The sequence below is a fragment of the Rhipicephalus sanguineus genome, chromosome 9 (assembly GCF_013339695.2).
Source record: "Rhipicephalus sanguineus isolate Rsan-2018 chromosome 9, BIME_Rsan_1.4, whole genome shotgun sequence".
NCBI classification, from domain to species: domain Eukaryota; kingdom Metazoa; phylum Arthropoda; class Arachnida; order Ixodida; family Ixodidae; genus Rhipicephalus; species Rhipicephalus sanguineus.
The window spans coordinates 11,490,598-11,508,481 of record NC_051184.2 but is presented as its reverse complement, the minus strand read 5'-3'; the positions used below and the strand labels follow the sequence as shown (position 1 = coordinate 11,508,481).

General features: G+C 46.3%; 1 protein-coding gene across 3 annotated transcripts in view; it reads left to right on the top strand.

The window, feature by feature from the left end:
• LOC119404592 (adhesion G protein-coupled receptor L1) overlaps positions 1–13,266 on the top strand; it is a 219,098-nt gene extending 205,832 nt beyond the window's left edge. For all 3 annotated transcript variants that reach the window (XM_037671144.2, XM_037671145.2, XM_037671143.2), the window contains exons 19-20: positions 10,251–10,332; positions 12,225–13,266. In XM_037671144.2, coding sequence (XP_037527072.1) covers positions 10,251–10,332; positions 12,225–12,703 — 561 coding nt within the window. In that variant the 3' untranslated portion in view covers positions 12,704–13,266. The remainder of the gene's footprint in view (positions 1–10,250; positions 10,333–12,224) is intronic.
• Positions 13,267–17,884: the final 4,618 nt, after the last annotated feature.

The window sequence follows — 17,884 nt, the reverse complement described above, 5'->3', positions numbered from 1 at the left end:
AACCGCACTTTTTTTTCTGCGCGGAAACCTGGGTGCCGTGAATAAACGACCCACGTTCGTTAAAGCCAGGTCGTTACCTGAACACGTGCGCTTGTCGTAATGCTTCTCAAATACTCGCCAAAAAACAAACTAACAGTAATGTTACCAAAAACAGGTGCCCTTTCGGCGTATCACTATAGTGACGGCAGCTCGCACCGAAGCGAACTTACGCCATGCCATGCTTCCAGATGTGCAACAGGCTTATTTTCATTGTATAATCGTGTTGTTTCTTCGCCGAATTTTGAGCTCAGCCTTCGTACATGTTTCTTATCCTGCGCAACGATCAGAGGCCACAAGCTTTTATCTACGACGACGACACGAATCAACACAGGCCATCGATGTTTGTGCTAACTTTGTTCCACGAACTTTGTATTGGAACGTGCCAAGCGGAACCAAATGGTCTGTTGGGGACTAGAGTTACGTTGAACTTGAATAATCACGGCAAAGAAACCCGAGAGTCACCTTAAACACTAATGCGCGCACCTAACGTGCAGCCGGACAATGGCCTACGTGTTCACTCGTCTCCATTTACGTTTCACCGATTACTTCTAGAGTTGTCCTAAAAGTTGATGCTATTTTATAGTGCATATTTCAAGAACCCCACAAGGCTAGCTATAACAAACCATACAAAGCAATTTACCAATTTACATGTGCTGCTTAAGAACTGCACTGGCATTCTACTCATCGTCGGCGCTACTGTGGGAGCGTCTCGTGGGCCGCCGCTGCTTGCTGTTTTCAGCCATTTTGAAGCCGACAGCTTAGCAATTACTTACTGGCGCCTTTACACTCATGAAGCGTTGCTGTGTTTTGCCCGTGTACTGCGAAGAACAGCAATGCCTTGTGAACTGAGTGTATACGCTGCATCAACTTATCCTGATGACTGCCCAACAAGACACCAACCCGTGTTCGCACCGGCCACGCAGCCCGATTTCTAACAAAGGCTTAGCGCAGCAAAATGGGCATATATCTGAAGTGTGGTAGCCCGTAATTTGTAGTAATTCTTCCAATTTATTAAGATCAGAAAACTGATTAGCACAAATGAGTAGAACCACTTTAAGCACAAATTAACAGTATTTATGTTGTGATGGCCCGGGGTTCTTTTAATAATAGTAACTACTAAAACCAAAGTAGGCTCCCCCCCTCTCCAGTTTTCTTCAAGTGACCGCCCCCCCCTAAAATGAGTGGCTGGATCCGCCCTTGGATACACTCCTGTTTGTTACATTTTCCCGACCTTTATGCCTTAAACGCCCCTTCCATTAAATTCATCCTGTATGGTCGTGTGTACTACAGTAGAACCTCGCTGATACGTTTTTGAAGGGACCGCAAGAAATAAACATAAGAGCCAGGAAACGCAAGAACTGAGAAACAGGGAAAACAAAACAGTATTTAGTAGTACAGAATTTTATTTCGATGCTTACGCTTAAAAAATCTGTAAAACGTTGCCTGATGCGTTTACTCATGCCCGAGCAGCACGAAAAATTTTTCGAGCTCCTGCAGTGTCATATCCTTTTAATAAATCTAGTGCTAGCACAGCCGACAACTGGCGATACCTTTGTGAGATTGTCGCTGGATTTGTCGGCTCTCCGAGCGATAATTTTGAACTGTTGGCATAGTGTCGTAGACGCCTCGTAAAAGTGGAAGCACCCCCGACAACAGTCTAAGAAAATGCCCCTTGCTCCACCACCTACTAAACTTCATCACTGGTGCACACATTGGCGCACTCAGCCACGATCTAGCCGGTAGATAGAACTGCTGAGCTGAGAACAGTATCATTCACAGAAGTGTAATCAATGTATGCGATTCTTTTGGCATTAACAGTTGTAGGCATGAAGGAACTGAGCACACGCAACAAGACCAGCGTGATGAGTCCGACCGCGAACCGCGCAATCTCCTCTGACAATAATGATGATGAGGGCACGCCAATGTGACGACGGAAACAAACGCCAATCTCAAAGGCCCTACTTTCACGAGCGCTAAAAACAAGTTTAAAACCAATTACTTCATACACGTCATCATTACAGTACAAATTTGAAGGCTACGCTTTTCTTCACGGCAACCGAAAATACGTTATGCGTGTCGCTTGCGCCATTCATGCGGCTAATCTTACAGTCATGCCAGGCCTAGCTACGTGAAAAGTCAACGTGGCCGCTCTTTTCCGTGGTCGCTCGGCCGGCTCGGAGCGCACTTCGCGACGTATCATACGGAGACGGTCCCTTAGTTGCGATGTAACAGCGAGGTTCTCAATACATTGGATCCTATGGGAGCTATGCCGGGACCTGCTGAAATTGATGTAGCAGCCGGGAAAACGCAGCAGTGAGGAACGTAACAGCCGAGTTCTACGCTATAGTTTCTGATTTCATAATGTCCTGGCTGCTTTGTCCAAACTGTTGCATGTCGCGGGCGAAAATGTTCACAGTGCCTTTAATGTGGCTCAATGTGATATACAAGCCGTCTGAAGCACTTCTTTTCAAGCAACAGCAATGTTGGCAGTCATGCAGCCATTTAGGCAGGTGGCCAAGTGCCCAAAAAGAGCCTGGGCACCGCTGTAGCTGTATACTTGCCATGTTAAGCTGGGCTTCAAAATCACGCCGAGTAGTGTAAGTGGGATCTAACCTCCTATTTAGATGCTATGAATGCTGACTAGCTTCCCAGTGTGCACGTACACACACAGTAATAACAAACAACAAGGCTTATCCTGGATTTCCCAAATAGGGGGTCTCGATGCCCTGTCAGCGGTCAAGGTCTGCAAGCAACGATAGGGGAATTGCTGCTGTCCCGATCGCTTCCCTCTCCCAGGCCGTTTTCAGCTCCTGCCAGTCTTGGTCCCTCCCGCCGCCAATCAACGTGTGGTCTTCCACATTCGAGAACTGGTCAGAAGTGACGAGGAGGACATGCGGGGGTAACAGGAACTGGTGCGCCTCGCAGGGGAAAATGGCAGGCTTCCCTCATTTCCCTCAGTAGCTGTAGAAAGGACTAAAAAATTGCACCGTCTCAAAAAAAATTGTTGTCCCCTAAAAAATGTAACATTGAGGTCCTACTGTATTTGGTATGTATATGGCTGGGCAGTTTCTTCATGCTTTATGAAATTTCATTGCATTAAGCGCACTCATGTGAAGCAGACAGTGCTGTCAAAGCTAACTTGTGTGGTCATACAAGTCTCACTCCGGGCATTTTACAGTGCGGTTTTTTACCCACAATGCTTTCTACAGAGTACATACTTGATATATTACCACTTCAGGTTAGGTCAAAAATTTTGTCTTCATGCTTCCGCTAAGTGACATATGTACAAGGTCATATCGTGGTGGTAACTAAGTTTGGATTTTGTGGTTGTGAATGTGAGCAGCAAGAAGTCTTGCTTCTGTAATTGTGTGTGTGGGGACCCGGCTTACAGTGGCACCCTGACCATTTTGATGTCCACTAGTGCCATCGCCCGAATCAGAAAATTATTTGTGACAAAATTACAAGAAAAGAGAGAGAAAATATTCTCACTCTGTTGCAGAAATTAAGCGGGGACATGGGTCTTAACCCTTTCAGACGCCACCTATGAAGAACTGTCTGTAAATGAATCAAATTGATAGAACTTTATTTCAAGGCACTCTATAATCTATTGCAACAAAATTAATGCCTTAATGCGGTAATTTACGCGTGTCATAGTAATTAATAGGGGGTGTGCGAATATTCGAAATTTCGAATATTTTTCGAATAGTGTTTGCTATTCGATTCGATTCGCACTGAAATTTTACTATTCGAACTATTCGAACTTCCCAAAAACAAGTAGTCAACGTCCGATTGAAAGTGACCCCTTCAGATTTTCAATATGCTTCACCTCATTACACTCTCGTATTGCGGCAAAGCTACCTTTCAAGTTCCGTTACAGTCGAACTTTGCCAAGAGACAGTCGACGTCCGATTGGAAGTGGTCCCTAAATTTTTAATATGCTTCACCTCATCACACCCCGGTATTGCGGCAAAGCTGCCTTTCAAGCTCCGGTACGGTCGAACTTTGCCAAGAGAGAGTCAACGTCCGATTGGAAGTGGTCCCTAGATATTAAATATGCTTTCACCTCATCACACCCCGGTATTGCGGCAAAGCCGCCTTTCAAGCTCCGTTACAGTCGAATTTTGCCAAGACACAGTCAACGTCCAATTGGAAGTGGTCCCTAGATTTTCAATATGCTTCACCTCATTACACTCTTGTATTGCGGCAAAGCTGCCTTTCAAGCTCCGTTACGGTCGAACTGTGCCAAGAGACAGTCAACGTCTGATTGGAAGTGGTCGCTAGATTTTCAATATGCTTCACCTCATCTGTCATGAGTAAAGGGGCACGGGGCGCGCGCCAGACAGCGCAAGGTGTCGATGGTGTGCGGGGAATGGAAAAGTACCCGATGGTGTACACCCCCCGCCACGTCGACGCAAGCCATTGGCCGGAGGAAGGCGCGCGCCACGCGACCCGAACTGAGGTGCGGAACCCCAGAGGATCAAGCAGTCATTGTTCGGTGGAGTCGTCGAGGAGCAAGGTGGTGCAGGCCAGCGTCGTGTCCGCGACGGGAACAGCAGGGCTGAGTTCTGGAGGCAGCGTTGCGCATGCCCCGGGAGGGTGGCCGTCGACCTCGGGGTCTACCGAGCGAGGCGTCCCGGGCTTGCGGCAGCCTCATCACGCAGTTCTCGTGGCACCTGCGGCACTACCACAGCTCGGCAAGATGACGGCGACCCACCGACAATCACCGGAGAGCCACGTCGACAGTTCGACCCGGTGGCACCAAGGGGAGGCCAGGAGTTAGGCCTAACGGGGAGAGACCGGTGTTCTCTGAAAGGAAAGAAGCATCGGCGAGGAGGACGATCAGCGAGACGTCTGATCGACGGCGACGGCCCGGAGACGTCGACAGGAGCGGCGACGACGGGACTGGGCGTCGACTTTGGAACTCGATTGAGTCAGCGGACTCCACGAACGGAGTAAGAACGTTCTATGTGTAGCGCGACTAACTGAGAGGCCATAGTGGCCAGGCGCTCGAGTTGAAGGAGCTAGACATAGCTCAAATGTTTTGTAGTGTTAGTGATTGTGCACTAACTCGGCATGTTTGCACTTGTTGATTTTTATTGTAAATTTTGAGTGCGTGTTACAGTTCTGTTTGCCGTGGTGTGTGCGATAAAGTTTTGTTTGCAGTGCCACCACGGTCTCTCCCGAGTCTCTCTTCTCTCTCTCTCCCAACTCCATTCCGACATTGCAAGCGCTCCCGAGATACGTGACATCATCACACCCCGGTATTGCGGCAAAGCTGCCTTTCAAGCCTCGCTACGGTCGCAAATGTATTAACTCAAGAAAACGCTGGTTCTAACAAGGAGATGAAAGATGTGGCAGAGTTGGGGGCTCAATTTATGCTGTTTGGGCCTGAAATTTGGGCAGAAAGTCTGAAAAATCGGACGCCGAAGCTTTTTAGCATCCAAAATTTCAGATGTTCTTATATATCGACGTCTATGAGGCAGATTTGGAGGGACCACACCCTTCTTCGCCACATCAGTTGGGCTTCCACAGAAGTTGAGAGGGGAGGAGAGGCTGAGGAAATGGCATCTTTGCCTATCACGTGTAAAGTGTTGTCGGCACCACTTTGGTTGCACCAAATCATGTACATAAATAGAATTCGGCCTCTACATTGCCTCATTCTTGATAAGACAACTATGAAACATCACCCCGCCAGTGCTTCATCAACCTAGCGAAAAGAAACACTTTCATGTTGCTATCTCATAAGAATATGCTTAGGAATCCTCGTAACTTTTTTTTCTTCAATTTCGCTTCGAAGTATTCGAACAATATTCTCGAAATATTAGAGAAATATTCGAAAAGTATTCGATTCGATTCGCACTCGCACCTCAATATTCGAATTCGCTTCGCACCCAAAATTTTGCTATTCGCACAGCTCTAGTAATTAATTCTAATTCCATTGTAATTAAATATCGATTTATTGAGAAGTCATTCATGCTCCGTTTTTGCAATAATAGAATGATATCTTACGCAATAAATATAGTGCACTTGAGCAGAAAAAATTAAACTTTTGGCGTGGCTCGGGACGGGGCATGTCGAACAACTCGCCGAACGGTGTAGTGCCTTCAGAAAACTGATCATATGCAGCACTACACTGCCAAATGAAGATAAGTGAAGACAAATTTATTATGCAGGAGGTTGAGTTCATCCAAAGCTCAATGTATCTGGCTCCCTCTTAGCCCCTAGTCGTTACAAATGGCAAAAACAAGTGGTGTACACAATTGTGTGCATAGCGTGTCAGTTAAAGCTGTCCTTATCAGTTTTGAAGCAAATTTCTTAATAGTTGGCGTGCTTGTTTAGTTTCTTCTCCTAATCCTAAAAATGCAGTGATTTTTTCTGTAGGTTAATTATTTCATTATATAATTAGGAAAATGGTATCTCTTGTTCTTACTACAATGGATAGATAACCACCTGATAAAAATATACAAATGACGTAAGAATCAGCAGCAGAAAGCACACGATTCCTTACAACGGGATGAATAAACTTTCTTTAAAACTGGTCTGGCAGTTTTCATTTGGTCGAGGCGTGGGGACTACCCCCTGTCCCGTTCCACCCTCCGTCGATGATGAACAACAGAAGCATGTTTAATTATGATTGGGTCATTATTTCTAAACTCCATTGTTTTGAACATGGCCCTGCAGTGGTCACACAGAAGACATATTTCAAAAACTTGATTAAAACCAAACAAAATAAAAACAACAAGATGAACACCAGAAGTGACACGCCGTTAATATGCACCAACTAGCCCAACAAAAAGTTCTGCTTGAATACCTCTGCTTCCTGTGTTATATGCGACACACACGTAGCTTCATGCTGCAAGAAACAATTGTTCTATCGGTGATGGCCACCGGTATATTGCAGTAAATGTCTTGCTGGATGTGTGAACTTGGTATTTTGAGAAAATCAAGGAAGCAAACAGATGTGACGGTTCATTGTGAATACAGTAGACTCTCGATAATTCAAACTTGAGGGGACCTCAGGATTTTGTTTGAGCTATCAGAAGTTCTCAAAAACATGACTCGGGGCAACACACCAACTAACACTGCGATGTTTATTGTTTCGCAGTGCTGCAGCAACATCATAGACTGCTCTGCATGATTGCCAGTAAAATTTTTAGACATCAGCGATAATACTGGTTATTATACAAGGCACACACAGGTGTGTAATTAAGGGACGAAACGTGTTGCATCCCACAACAGTTGCTAGCCCCTTCTAATTCTTAGGACGCTTTCTTGCATGGCATACCACAGAGAAAGTGACTTTAAGAAACGTTTGGCATGCGATGGATCAAAGCCAGACCGTACAGTTTTTTTTTCCCCCTTGGTCAGCACGAGATTATTGGTGCAAGGTTTGCCTAGTTTGGCCGTTTTGTAGGCAGGCAAGCAGCCTTACTTTGCGCATGTTAGTAACAGAAAAATGGGAATGTTCAGCTAGAAGCAACAAAGACTGCAGATATTTCCAGACATGGACAAGCGAAAAGTTTGAATTAACCAGATTTGTGCAGTGAGGCAGTTTGAATTAAGCAGCTTTAAAATACATTGAAAACATAGTGGGCCAACCAAAAATTTAAGATTTGTTTGAATTAATCGTAAGTTTGAATTATCAGAGTTTGAATTATCGAGAGTCTATTGTAGTAGCCGGCACCCACGCAAAACATTGGTGGGAATTCAAGTGTAGCATCATTGCACGTGTGCCATTTTAGGCTAAAAATCAGCTGCCTTGGTTGTTTTTAAATGGACATTACAGCAACGCCTCTCAAAGCTCCAAAAGAGCGTACTACTATAGTAAAGGCTCATTAATTCGACCCCCATTAATTCATAAAATGAGACAATTCGGACGTCATCTCTGGTATTGTTTAATGGCAGCAAACTGTCGTTAATTGGGTCATATTTGGCCGCTAATTCGGACAATCCTCGAAGCGCACCAAGCACAAAGTGCCACAATTGTGCAACGCAAAAAAGCGAAAATGGCATTGCAAACAGCCAAAACAGTCACAGGCCTTCAGAAAGGTGTGGTTGCCATCCAAAATCTGGCAGCCAAGGCTTCAGCGGCAAACTTGTTTCGTTTTGGATTTTACTCGGCACACGTAACCTGTGTGGGCGCTATCTGTGATAGCGTCGATAGCTACTGTTGAGAGTAACGGAAGGACAATGCGGCGTTCAGCTGGGCCAGCAACGAAGTGCCTGGCAGTGATATATACATCTGGAGCCACTTAGTGGCGCCCTCTGTTAGTGGATTACTAGGGTTAGTGTCAGTGTCGCCACCTGGGATTAATATAACACAGAAATGCAAGAACACTACAGCGACTAGGGTCAGAGCTGCCACAAGCAGTAGTTTTGTCTTCGCCGTGTGCCTTGAGAAGCACGTATGGTCGCCATCCATGATTTTCCATTAGCGTGCTGGGTTAAATTAGCAGCAGATGCGGCACTCAGCAGTCTCGTTTCGACTCTGGATGTAGGACGTGCGCGTGCCTTCAAAACTGCGTGGCCGCTATGATAGTGTCTTTAGTGACCATGGTTTCGTCCACAGCAGATGCGGCACACGGTAACTTCATTTTGACTTTGGGCAATGTATGCGCAGTGTCTCAAAATTCAAACGTGGTGGGAGCTGCTGAAGATAAAAAGCTTCAGCTGTGGTACGCATGCTGGCATAAAACTCGCTTGCTACAGTGCAATGGACGAACGATCAGTTGCCGGCCATTTTTTCGGCTAGAAAATTGTCATATGTGTGTGCTGGTGTTAGTGGTGGTGGTACGTAACAAGATATGAGTTCAGAGCGCGTTTTGACTTACAAGACTTGGAAGTCTTGAGCCGCGGTCACATATTGAACAAATTCGCGAATGATAAAAATTGAAGCTTTTACACTGCTCCTATGCAAACTAAGCGCTGGATTTTTGCATTCATCAAGAAAATCAAGATGCATTGATGTGATAGACAGTTGTTTATTGTTTTATTGATACTTTCGATAATTCAGCATTCGGTTAATTCTGATATTGTTTCTGGTTCCGTTAAAATTGAATTAACGAGCTTTTACTGTATAGGCACTACTACACCTCATGGCATTGGTCGGGCCCTAAGCGTTCTTAAAGATTTTGCACTAAGATATATTTTATTACAATATAGTGCCTGTCTTGACCTGTTAAAGAGGTTGTTTCTATTTAGTGTCGCTAAAGTTATGCGAAAAGAATTGCGCAAGCATCTTGCTTGCACTTTGAAAGTAGAAAGAAGGTGAACTGTTTGAGAGGCTCATTTTCTGTACTGTACTTTACAACCAATGAAACCAACAGGCGATTAAGCCAATTTGTTGTTTTTAACTGTATTGTAATGGTCGTGACCTGAATTTAAAGGAATTAAAGGGGACGAAAATCTATGCACTGAGCTACAATTGAAGGCATCCCCTCGTCCACTTTGTTGGGTGTACTTCTACGCATGTAATACCTTGGAGCCATTGCCACTCGTGGCCAAGTCAGCGAGTGTGGAACACGCTGTTGTTGCCAGAAGGCGTCACGTGGCATGTGACCTTTGCACGAGGTGGCAGCTGACCAATACACCCTTGCATGCTGTCATCAAGTCTGCTGGGACGAAGCCTTTGCTATGAAAGTAGGAAAGAAGAGCAATCGTTTTTTTGTTAGACGCACCAAACAGACAATTAGGCTAAGGAAAGCAGATTAATAGTTGTTTCTAAGTGTTTTTAAACGAAGGCTTTGTCCCAGCTGACTTAGTATATAATAAGCCTTAGGTAGCACGTGAGAGGCCAGCTTGTGCAAAGATCTCTGGCATAAAAGTGTTTCACACTTGCTGCCTTGGCTACGAGTTGCGCTGGATCCCATGCACATGAATACCTTACAAAGTGGACGAAGGAGTGCCCCCGGTCGTAGCTCAATTGCTTAGTCAAAGGTGGTGGGTTTGGGTCCCACCGACGAAATGGGTGCTTTATCGGCTACTTTAATTCTTTTCAGTTTAAGTGATGTTCATTACAATACAGTTAAAAACAACAAATAATGTTTCCTATGCTTTCCTTTGCTTAATCATCTGTTGTTTTCATTGCTAGCACTTTGGTGTTTTTGGGGGCCTCTGTAGAAAAAGCAGTATGTCATACTGAATGCTACTTCTCTTGTTGGCTATGGGTGTCAGAATGCAGGCCACCACAACATTGTCTTTTCCTTTTGCAGCTTGAAAGTCAGTTCTGGTGCCCACCCAAGAACTCGGACTCTGTTGTCGCACAATCATCCTCACTTAGGTCAACTACACTAGGTATGAAACTGTTTAGAGCATTGACATACAGATTAAATGAAAGAAAAAAATTGTTCTAGCAGGCAAGGCCATATCGTAGCAAGGTGAGTGTAATTTTTGTCAAGTGCCATGACATCAAGCCTCAGTGTAGTGCTGTGGCACTCAAACCATAACTTGCTACTGCTCTTAGCAGATGCATGTCCAGCACCCAATTCTGGTAACCCTTTAAGGGGGGTAAAAAAATAAGTAAGGGATTCTGCATGGCCACAGTGGGTGAAAAATTTTACTGTGATAGCAGTTAAGAGCAGCTTGAAAGTGGATGTGTGTTCATCCCATGGACTGGAGGTCATCATCAAACAATACAATTTTATTCTCACACCCGCGCATCTTTTCATGGCATTTTCAGAGTGTGAACAAAACTACTTCCACTGGTGTTTAAAACTATCATCTAGTCCAGTGTCTTACAGGCAGATTGGCTAAAATATTGGTTTTGCTTAGGCTGTGAGCTGTTTGTGCTCTGCTATCAGACCGGAATCTACGCAAGCCACTTAGAGTCTTAAAGCAGCAATGACACAAAATTTTGCTGCTGAGATAGTGTGTGCAATCGATTTCCCTGGACACACATATGACATCTACCAAATCTCAACAAGTAATATAGCTCCGAAGGTAATTTATGTGAATACTGAAGTTCTTGTGCACAATCAAGCTCTGTACACCACAATGACATCGCCTAAGGTGACTGGAAGTGACTCCCAACTTCCACGACGTCACCACTGCAGCTGAGATCCGAGCTGGTGCAGCTAGTAATGATGGTGTCATAGTCACCGTTGCCCTTTTGCTGCACTTGCACCAGCAGACTGCTATTCGGCAGCTTCCCACGAGTGCGGCATATGTGTGGACGCCTTGAGAAAGCCGTTGCCACTCGATCGCAATGACGACAATGGTGGTGACAGCATCGTGCTGCATGTGCAGCAGGTGAAAGAAGCCAAGCAGACGATGCAGACAGTGCAGTGTGTGTGCTCAAGTTTTCTGACCCCTTTGCACATGCTAGGTGGCGTTAGTTGCACCCGGTGGCTTGTCATTCTCAGCGCTTTCCCAAACCAGAACTGAGACTAGTCGGCAATGAACAGACTGCGAATAACTATCCGTTGCGCACTGCAGCAAGCAATGTGTCATATTATGACTAACAGGCCCCCAGCAACATATTGCAGCTAAAAGATACCAGACCAAGATTTTTGTGTCAGTGCGCCTTTAATGGCACATCGCAGAATGGCCAGGGCAACAAGATAGTACAAGCAGAGGAAAAATAATATAGCAAAGGAGAATGATACCAAAATTATTCACATACATGCTAAGCCAAATTCTCAGTGCGTTTGTTAGAACTACAGTGTTTATGTTCAGTGACGTTCATTAGATTTTCGGCTATAGTCCTCAATGATTGACTGCTATTCTTGTGGAGTGCGATTTTATTAGACATTTTGTTAGCTCCAGCTAACAGCTTATTGTGCAAAAAAGACAGAAAGCACACACAAGGGGAATGAGACAGCACCATCATGCATTGAGCGGGTGTTTGATTGCGCAACACAATGTACAAACACATGCTGCGAATAACTGCAGTATAAATTTACGGTGGCATACAACTTTGCATAACCTTCATTATCAGTAGCATAATAGTTGGCTAAAATTCAAGTGCCTCCCACAACAATTGGTGAGCGCATCACACTCCTCCCTCCCACTGTTTCAGCATAGTAGTCCTACTGAAAAGAAGGCTTTCTTCATGGTTGACACTAGCTCTTTTTCTCAAGTTCATTTCAATGCTGTTTTGAGTGTGAGCTTAGACATTGCTCGCTGCAGAGACATTATATTCTGACATTGTTTTGCACATGTGCCTGTTCACCCTGCCATCGATGAAGGAGGTCACCCGTCTACAAGAATGCCCCTGGACACGCGCACTACTCCTCGGGCGCGCGGTGCCATTCTGGTGCTTCCGCGGCAGAGTGGCTGCGACGGCAACGAGCTGCATCCACCACCGTACGGCCACTACCGCAACCCAGATGTGTACCTGGACCACATTTACGAGACCATCGACCCGGACGAGTCTCCTGCACACGGCTTCAAGGGCCCTGAAGAAGAGTGCCACTCACGGAGCCGCTCAGATGCCAGCCAGTCGGGCTCTTCTAGCCTGCTGGGCTGCGACCGAAGGCCACTCATCCGGCACGCCTTCCACCAGCGGACAGAGCCCGCCACGGAGCTCGCCTCTGCCGATCCGGCGCTCGTAATGGCGGTCTTCGAAGGCGATCGCGTCAAGTGCAGGCTGCAGCTGGTTGATGGCCGGCCAACCATGACCAAGCACCCCTGTCAGCCGTCAGCTCACCTCAGCACAGACTGCTGACACATTCAGCAATATTGGAGCACTTGTGCCACGTCCCAGTGTTCGTGCGTGATAGCCTGTACATAGCTGACACTTTATTTTTCACATGTACGCTGTTTACGGTGCGAGCCAGTGATGGTGTGCCTGCGTTGTGCCAGTGTTTTTCTCGCAGCACTTGTTTCACCGAAGGTGTTCTGTGGTTACAAAGCAATGCTCAACAGCTGTCAGTGCTGCCCTCCTTCCAGTTTGCTACTTCAATGTTGTGACACTTCCATCAGTTCCTAGGTTCTTTTCTCGTTCTCTGTACCACCGTGCGAGACATTCAGGAAAAAAAGGGACCTCTCGTGTCTTGCTCACTATGTGCCAGGCTAATGCCACTAATTTTCTTGAGATGTGTGTGTGCGTGCAATCTTTCATCAGTCACCACCGTCCTTCTTTTGCTATCAGAACAGGGAGGTTGTGTCCAGAGTTCTGGCAGTTTATGTCTCCCATCATTCGGTGTTGTTTTGAAAATGCCCTAGTCGTCTTATTGCAACATTAAAAAATAAACAACACTGTGATGGTTGCATTAAATGTCCTTATCAGCCTTTCCCTGCTACTGTTGTGCATGTTGACGTCAAACCCTCAGTCTTGTGCTGTTCTCGATAATTTTGTTAGAACAGTGATTTCAATGAGTCCATTTGTTTAACATAAAGGCCGTAATTTATTGTGTTACTAATTAAAAATTCATGATCTGATGCTGCCTTTCTTTCGGTACAGAACAAATCTTAGTTTCACTTATTCACAACTGCATGTCAACATTCAATGCATGATGCAATATTCAATTTTTAGGCTACAAATATTTTCACATTTTCATTTTATCTATGACACTGTAGCACTTGAGCTATCAGATGCTTGAACTGTGTATGTATAGATGTAAAAATTTTTTAAAACATGCAATTTTGGAGATGCAAAAGTAATGTCGTTTTCCAGAAACTTGGAAGGCACAAAACTAGTCTTCAAATAATATATGCAAATTAAAGGAGCTGCAGGAAACTGCTTTCTCAGTAGGTATATACGCTAAGGTATTATGCATTGCTCATGTCAGTCAAATATGTAGCTGCACTATATGGTGGCAAAGGGCAGGCCATGATTTCACTGCTACTCATTTGAGCCACGACATGTCAAAAATATTCATCTTTTATCAAGTGCAATAATCTTCGCAATCTTGCTCTATAAACTGGTCAGTTCAATTTGTAAAGACCACCACCAGGGTCCTGAACGTTGCTCAGGGGAGCCTCTTCTTGTCGGATGAGACGGGAAGCTCAGTGAGGCAAGTGTATTTGGGACGCACCTTTTTTCACTACACATATCTCAGCCAGAACGACTATGCAGCAAGCCCCCTGCGACCTTTCTTGGCCACATAATGTTTAAAACTATGAGGAATCTTACTCTCTGCAGCATGCATCAACATTGTTATCAATGCTTTGGCTTGTGGGTAGGCTTCTAGCATCGTGAGCAGCCGGCATTCCCAGCAGGTGAACTGAATTGTGTTCAAATCCACCAGCTTCAGTGGCACTGTCAATGCACGGTTGCATGAAACTTCAGCAACGTCAAGTGCAATGTTTGTTCCTCGAGTGCTTATTACTTTGAATGTGTTGTACGATGGTTCGAACGTGCTGCATTCCATTGTGCCAGAATTGAGGATGTCACAACAAGAACAGAAAAATGGTAAGTGCCAAAACCTGGTTGTAAATAAGCACGCCTGTGCTCTTTATCTGTATTCTACGTATGCGTGAAAACAGACCTACCGATGAGCTCTGATTTGTAAATGCACTGTGGACACGAAGGTGCGTATATTTCACTGCACCAAGCTAAGCCTTCTCTTCTTTTTAAGCGCCTGCATGCGTACGATTGGGATGCATTTCTCGGAGGCATGGTGACTGTCCGCTTGGACAGCTGGAACTAAGCTTGGGCGACTGGCAAAATTAATACACTGGAAATTTTTTAAAGTATGACGTCATATTTTTAAAATAACGACAGTACTCATATGGGCCAGGATCGAACAATAAGAGAGAATTTATTCAGTACACAGAAACTGTAACTACTAGTCGCTTCTGGGAAGTGGTTACGCAGTAGGCACAAGGCAAGCGGGATTTTCGCGAAATATGGTAGCAGAGATTACGATTAAAGGACCCCAGACACCAAAATTGCCAACCCGGGATGTTTGTGTTATTTGATCGTCCTGCATCATACTTGGGCATTTCTGAGCGATTATTAGTAGTGCCTGGTTTTAATGTAAGCACATACCTGCGAACTCTACCGTTTTGCCCCGATTTCTGACCTGTCGTACCAATTGTGCGATTGCGGCCATAAATCTCCCGATAAACTGCCGCAACCCAATTTTGAAAGAAAAACAACCTACAGTAGCGGTGTTATCGCGAGTAACTGCGAGACCACCGCCGCGCCACCCCGTTGTGCCCGCAGGGCTCGTTCACGCCGAAGACGGAGCGGCAAAGCGGGCTTTTCAATGCGGCGAGTGCGCGTACAGGCTCGTTCACACCGAAGGCGGAGCGCCAAAGAGGGCTTTTCAATGCGGCGCGTACAGGCTCGTTCACACGGAAGGCGGAGCGGCAAAGCGGGATTTTCAATGCGGCGAGTGCGCGTACAGGCTCGTTCACACCGAAGGCGGAGCGGCAAAGCGGGATTTTCAATGCGGTGAGTGCGCGTACAGGCTCGTTCACACCGAAGGCGGAGCGGCAAAGCGGGCTTTTCAATGCGGCGCGTACAGGCTCGTTCACACCAAAGGCGGAGCGGCAAAGCGGGATTTTCAATGCGGCGAGTGCGCGTACAGGCTCGTTCACACCGAAGGCGGAGCGGCAAAGCGGGCTTTTCAATGCGGCGAGTGCGCGCACAGGCTCGTTCACACCGAAGGCGGAGCGGCAAAGCGGGATTTTCAATGCGGCGAGTGCGCGTACAGGCTCGTTCACACCGAAGGCGGAGCGGCAAAGCGGGCTTTTCAATGCGGCGAGTGCGCGCACAGGCTCGTTCACACCGAAGGCGGAGCGGCAAAGCGGGCTTTTCAATGCGGCGAGTGCGCGCACAGGCTCGTTCACACCGAAGGCGGAGCGGCAAAGCGGGCTTTTCAATGCGGCGGCAAAGCGGGCTTTTCAAAGCGGCGCGTACAGGCTCGTTCACACCGAAGGCGGAGCGGCAAAGCGGGATTTTCAATGCGGCGAGTGCGCGTACAGGCTCGTTCACACCGAAGGCGGAGCGGCAAAGCGGGATTTTCAATGCGGCGAGTGCGCGTACAGGCTCGTTCACACCGAAGGCGGAGCGGCAAAGCGGGCTTTTCAATGCGGCGCGTACAGGCTCGTTCACACCGAAGGCGGAGCGGCAAAGCGGGCTTTTCAATGCGGCGAGTGCGCGCACAGGCTCGTTCACACCGAAGGCGAAGCGGCAAAGCGGGCTTTTCAATGCGGCGAGTGCGCGTACAGGCTCGTTCACACCGAAGGCGGAGCGGCAAAGCGGGCTTTTCAATGCGGCGAGTGCGCGTACAGGCTCGTTCACACCGAAGGCGGAGCGGCAAAGCGGGCTTTTCAATGCGGCGCGTACAGGCTCATTCATACGGAAGGCGGAGCGGCAAAGCGGGCTTTTCAATGCGGCGAGCGCGCGTACAGGCTCGTTCACACCGAAGGCGGAGCGGCAAAGCGGGCTTTTCAATGCGGCGAGTGCGCGTACAGGCTCGTTCACACCGCCCAGTTGAAAAAAACAATTGGAACCATTTGGAAATATCAATGGGTCCAAATGGTAATAGTGCTTTCCAATTGGGCCAAATAGTATCCCAACAGGACCATTTGGAATTTCCAATTGGTTCAAGAGGATAAGCTCACTTCCAATTGGGCCAAATGGGATCCCGAACTGGACTGTATGGAACAAATGAAACTACCAAATGGTTGAAGTGGTAGCTCACTTGAGCCATTTGGAAGCTCACAATTGGAAGCTCACTTCCAATTGGGCCAAATGGAATTCCCGATAAGGCCATTTGGATCAATTGGAATTGCCAAATGGAAACACTCGTTTTCAGTTGGGCCAGGCGGTTCCATTGGAAATTTACGTCCACAATTCGATCAAGGAATTTGAGTTATCAAGTGCTTCGACTTCGTTTACTTGCGAAGTGTTGAAATGAGCGCTTATTTATATATACACTTGTTGTGCCAAGCACCAATTGGTTGCATTAATTTAAATGGTGTGAAGAAAAGATGCACATTTTACAGCCGTGATATAAAGTACCCCGCATGAACGTATTGCAAAAAATATTTCTTCCTTTATTCGACGTTTCCCGTAATCTGCGAACGACCGACACGAAATCTACTAGCAGTTTGGTCATACTGAGCCGTTGCGCAACTAGGTAATGTTTAAAGCATAGCGGTTAATTCCCTACGAGAAGAGGATTTTTTTTATCAACATTTGTCCTATCTGCCACGATCGGAGCGCAGTGAACTTTGCGCCGCCACGACAAACGCCGCATTGCCGGCATATTTGTTGACAGCAGCATGGACAGCAGCAATAGCCGCATCTCAGTAGCAGTAGTCTCGTATCTTTTCTTCACGTTTGCCGATACAAATGCTGAATAATAACGTACTTTATAATAGGAATATTACATGAAAATTAAGCTGAATTTTTTTTATTTACACGTAAGAGCATTACAGGCGGTGGTCAAATATTATTATGACACCGTAGTTTTGGTAGTTTCGCACATAGGGCTAGTCGTGGTGCTCTCTTTCCATGTGTGCGTGCGGCGTGTTTCATAGTGAAGCGTGTTTGCTAGAGGAACCTTGGTGACATTAAGATGAGACATTTATTTTTGGTCGCTTTTATCTGTGGAAAGTGCAACATCAACACGTTCGAGCGGTTTTTGGTGTTGTATTGGTTATACCATGCGGTGATCGCTTCGTCAGCATTGATCGAGGGTCACCGATATCCCCCTGAGTGGGTGTGAGCCAGCAGTACAGGATCTACATCTACATCTTCCTCAGCTCTGATCCTTCCATGTAAGTACTGCACTTACATATTTGGAGTTAAATCGACTGTTTGTCCTGAGTATTTGTGTTCTTTATTATGAGCATGGTGTGGTGTCATTGGACCTTGCTGCAGTATGAGATGGAATGCGCGAAGTACACTACGTGCCGGTTGATGTGAGCATCCTTTGTGTAATGCCTG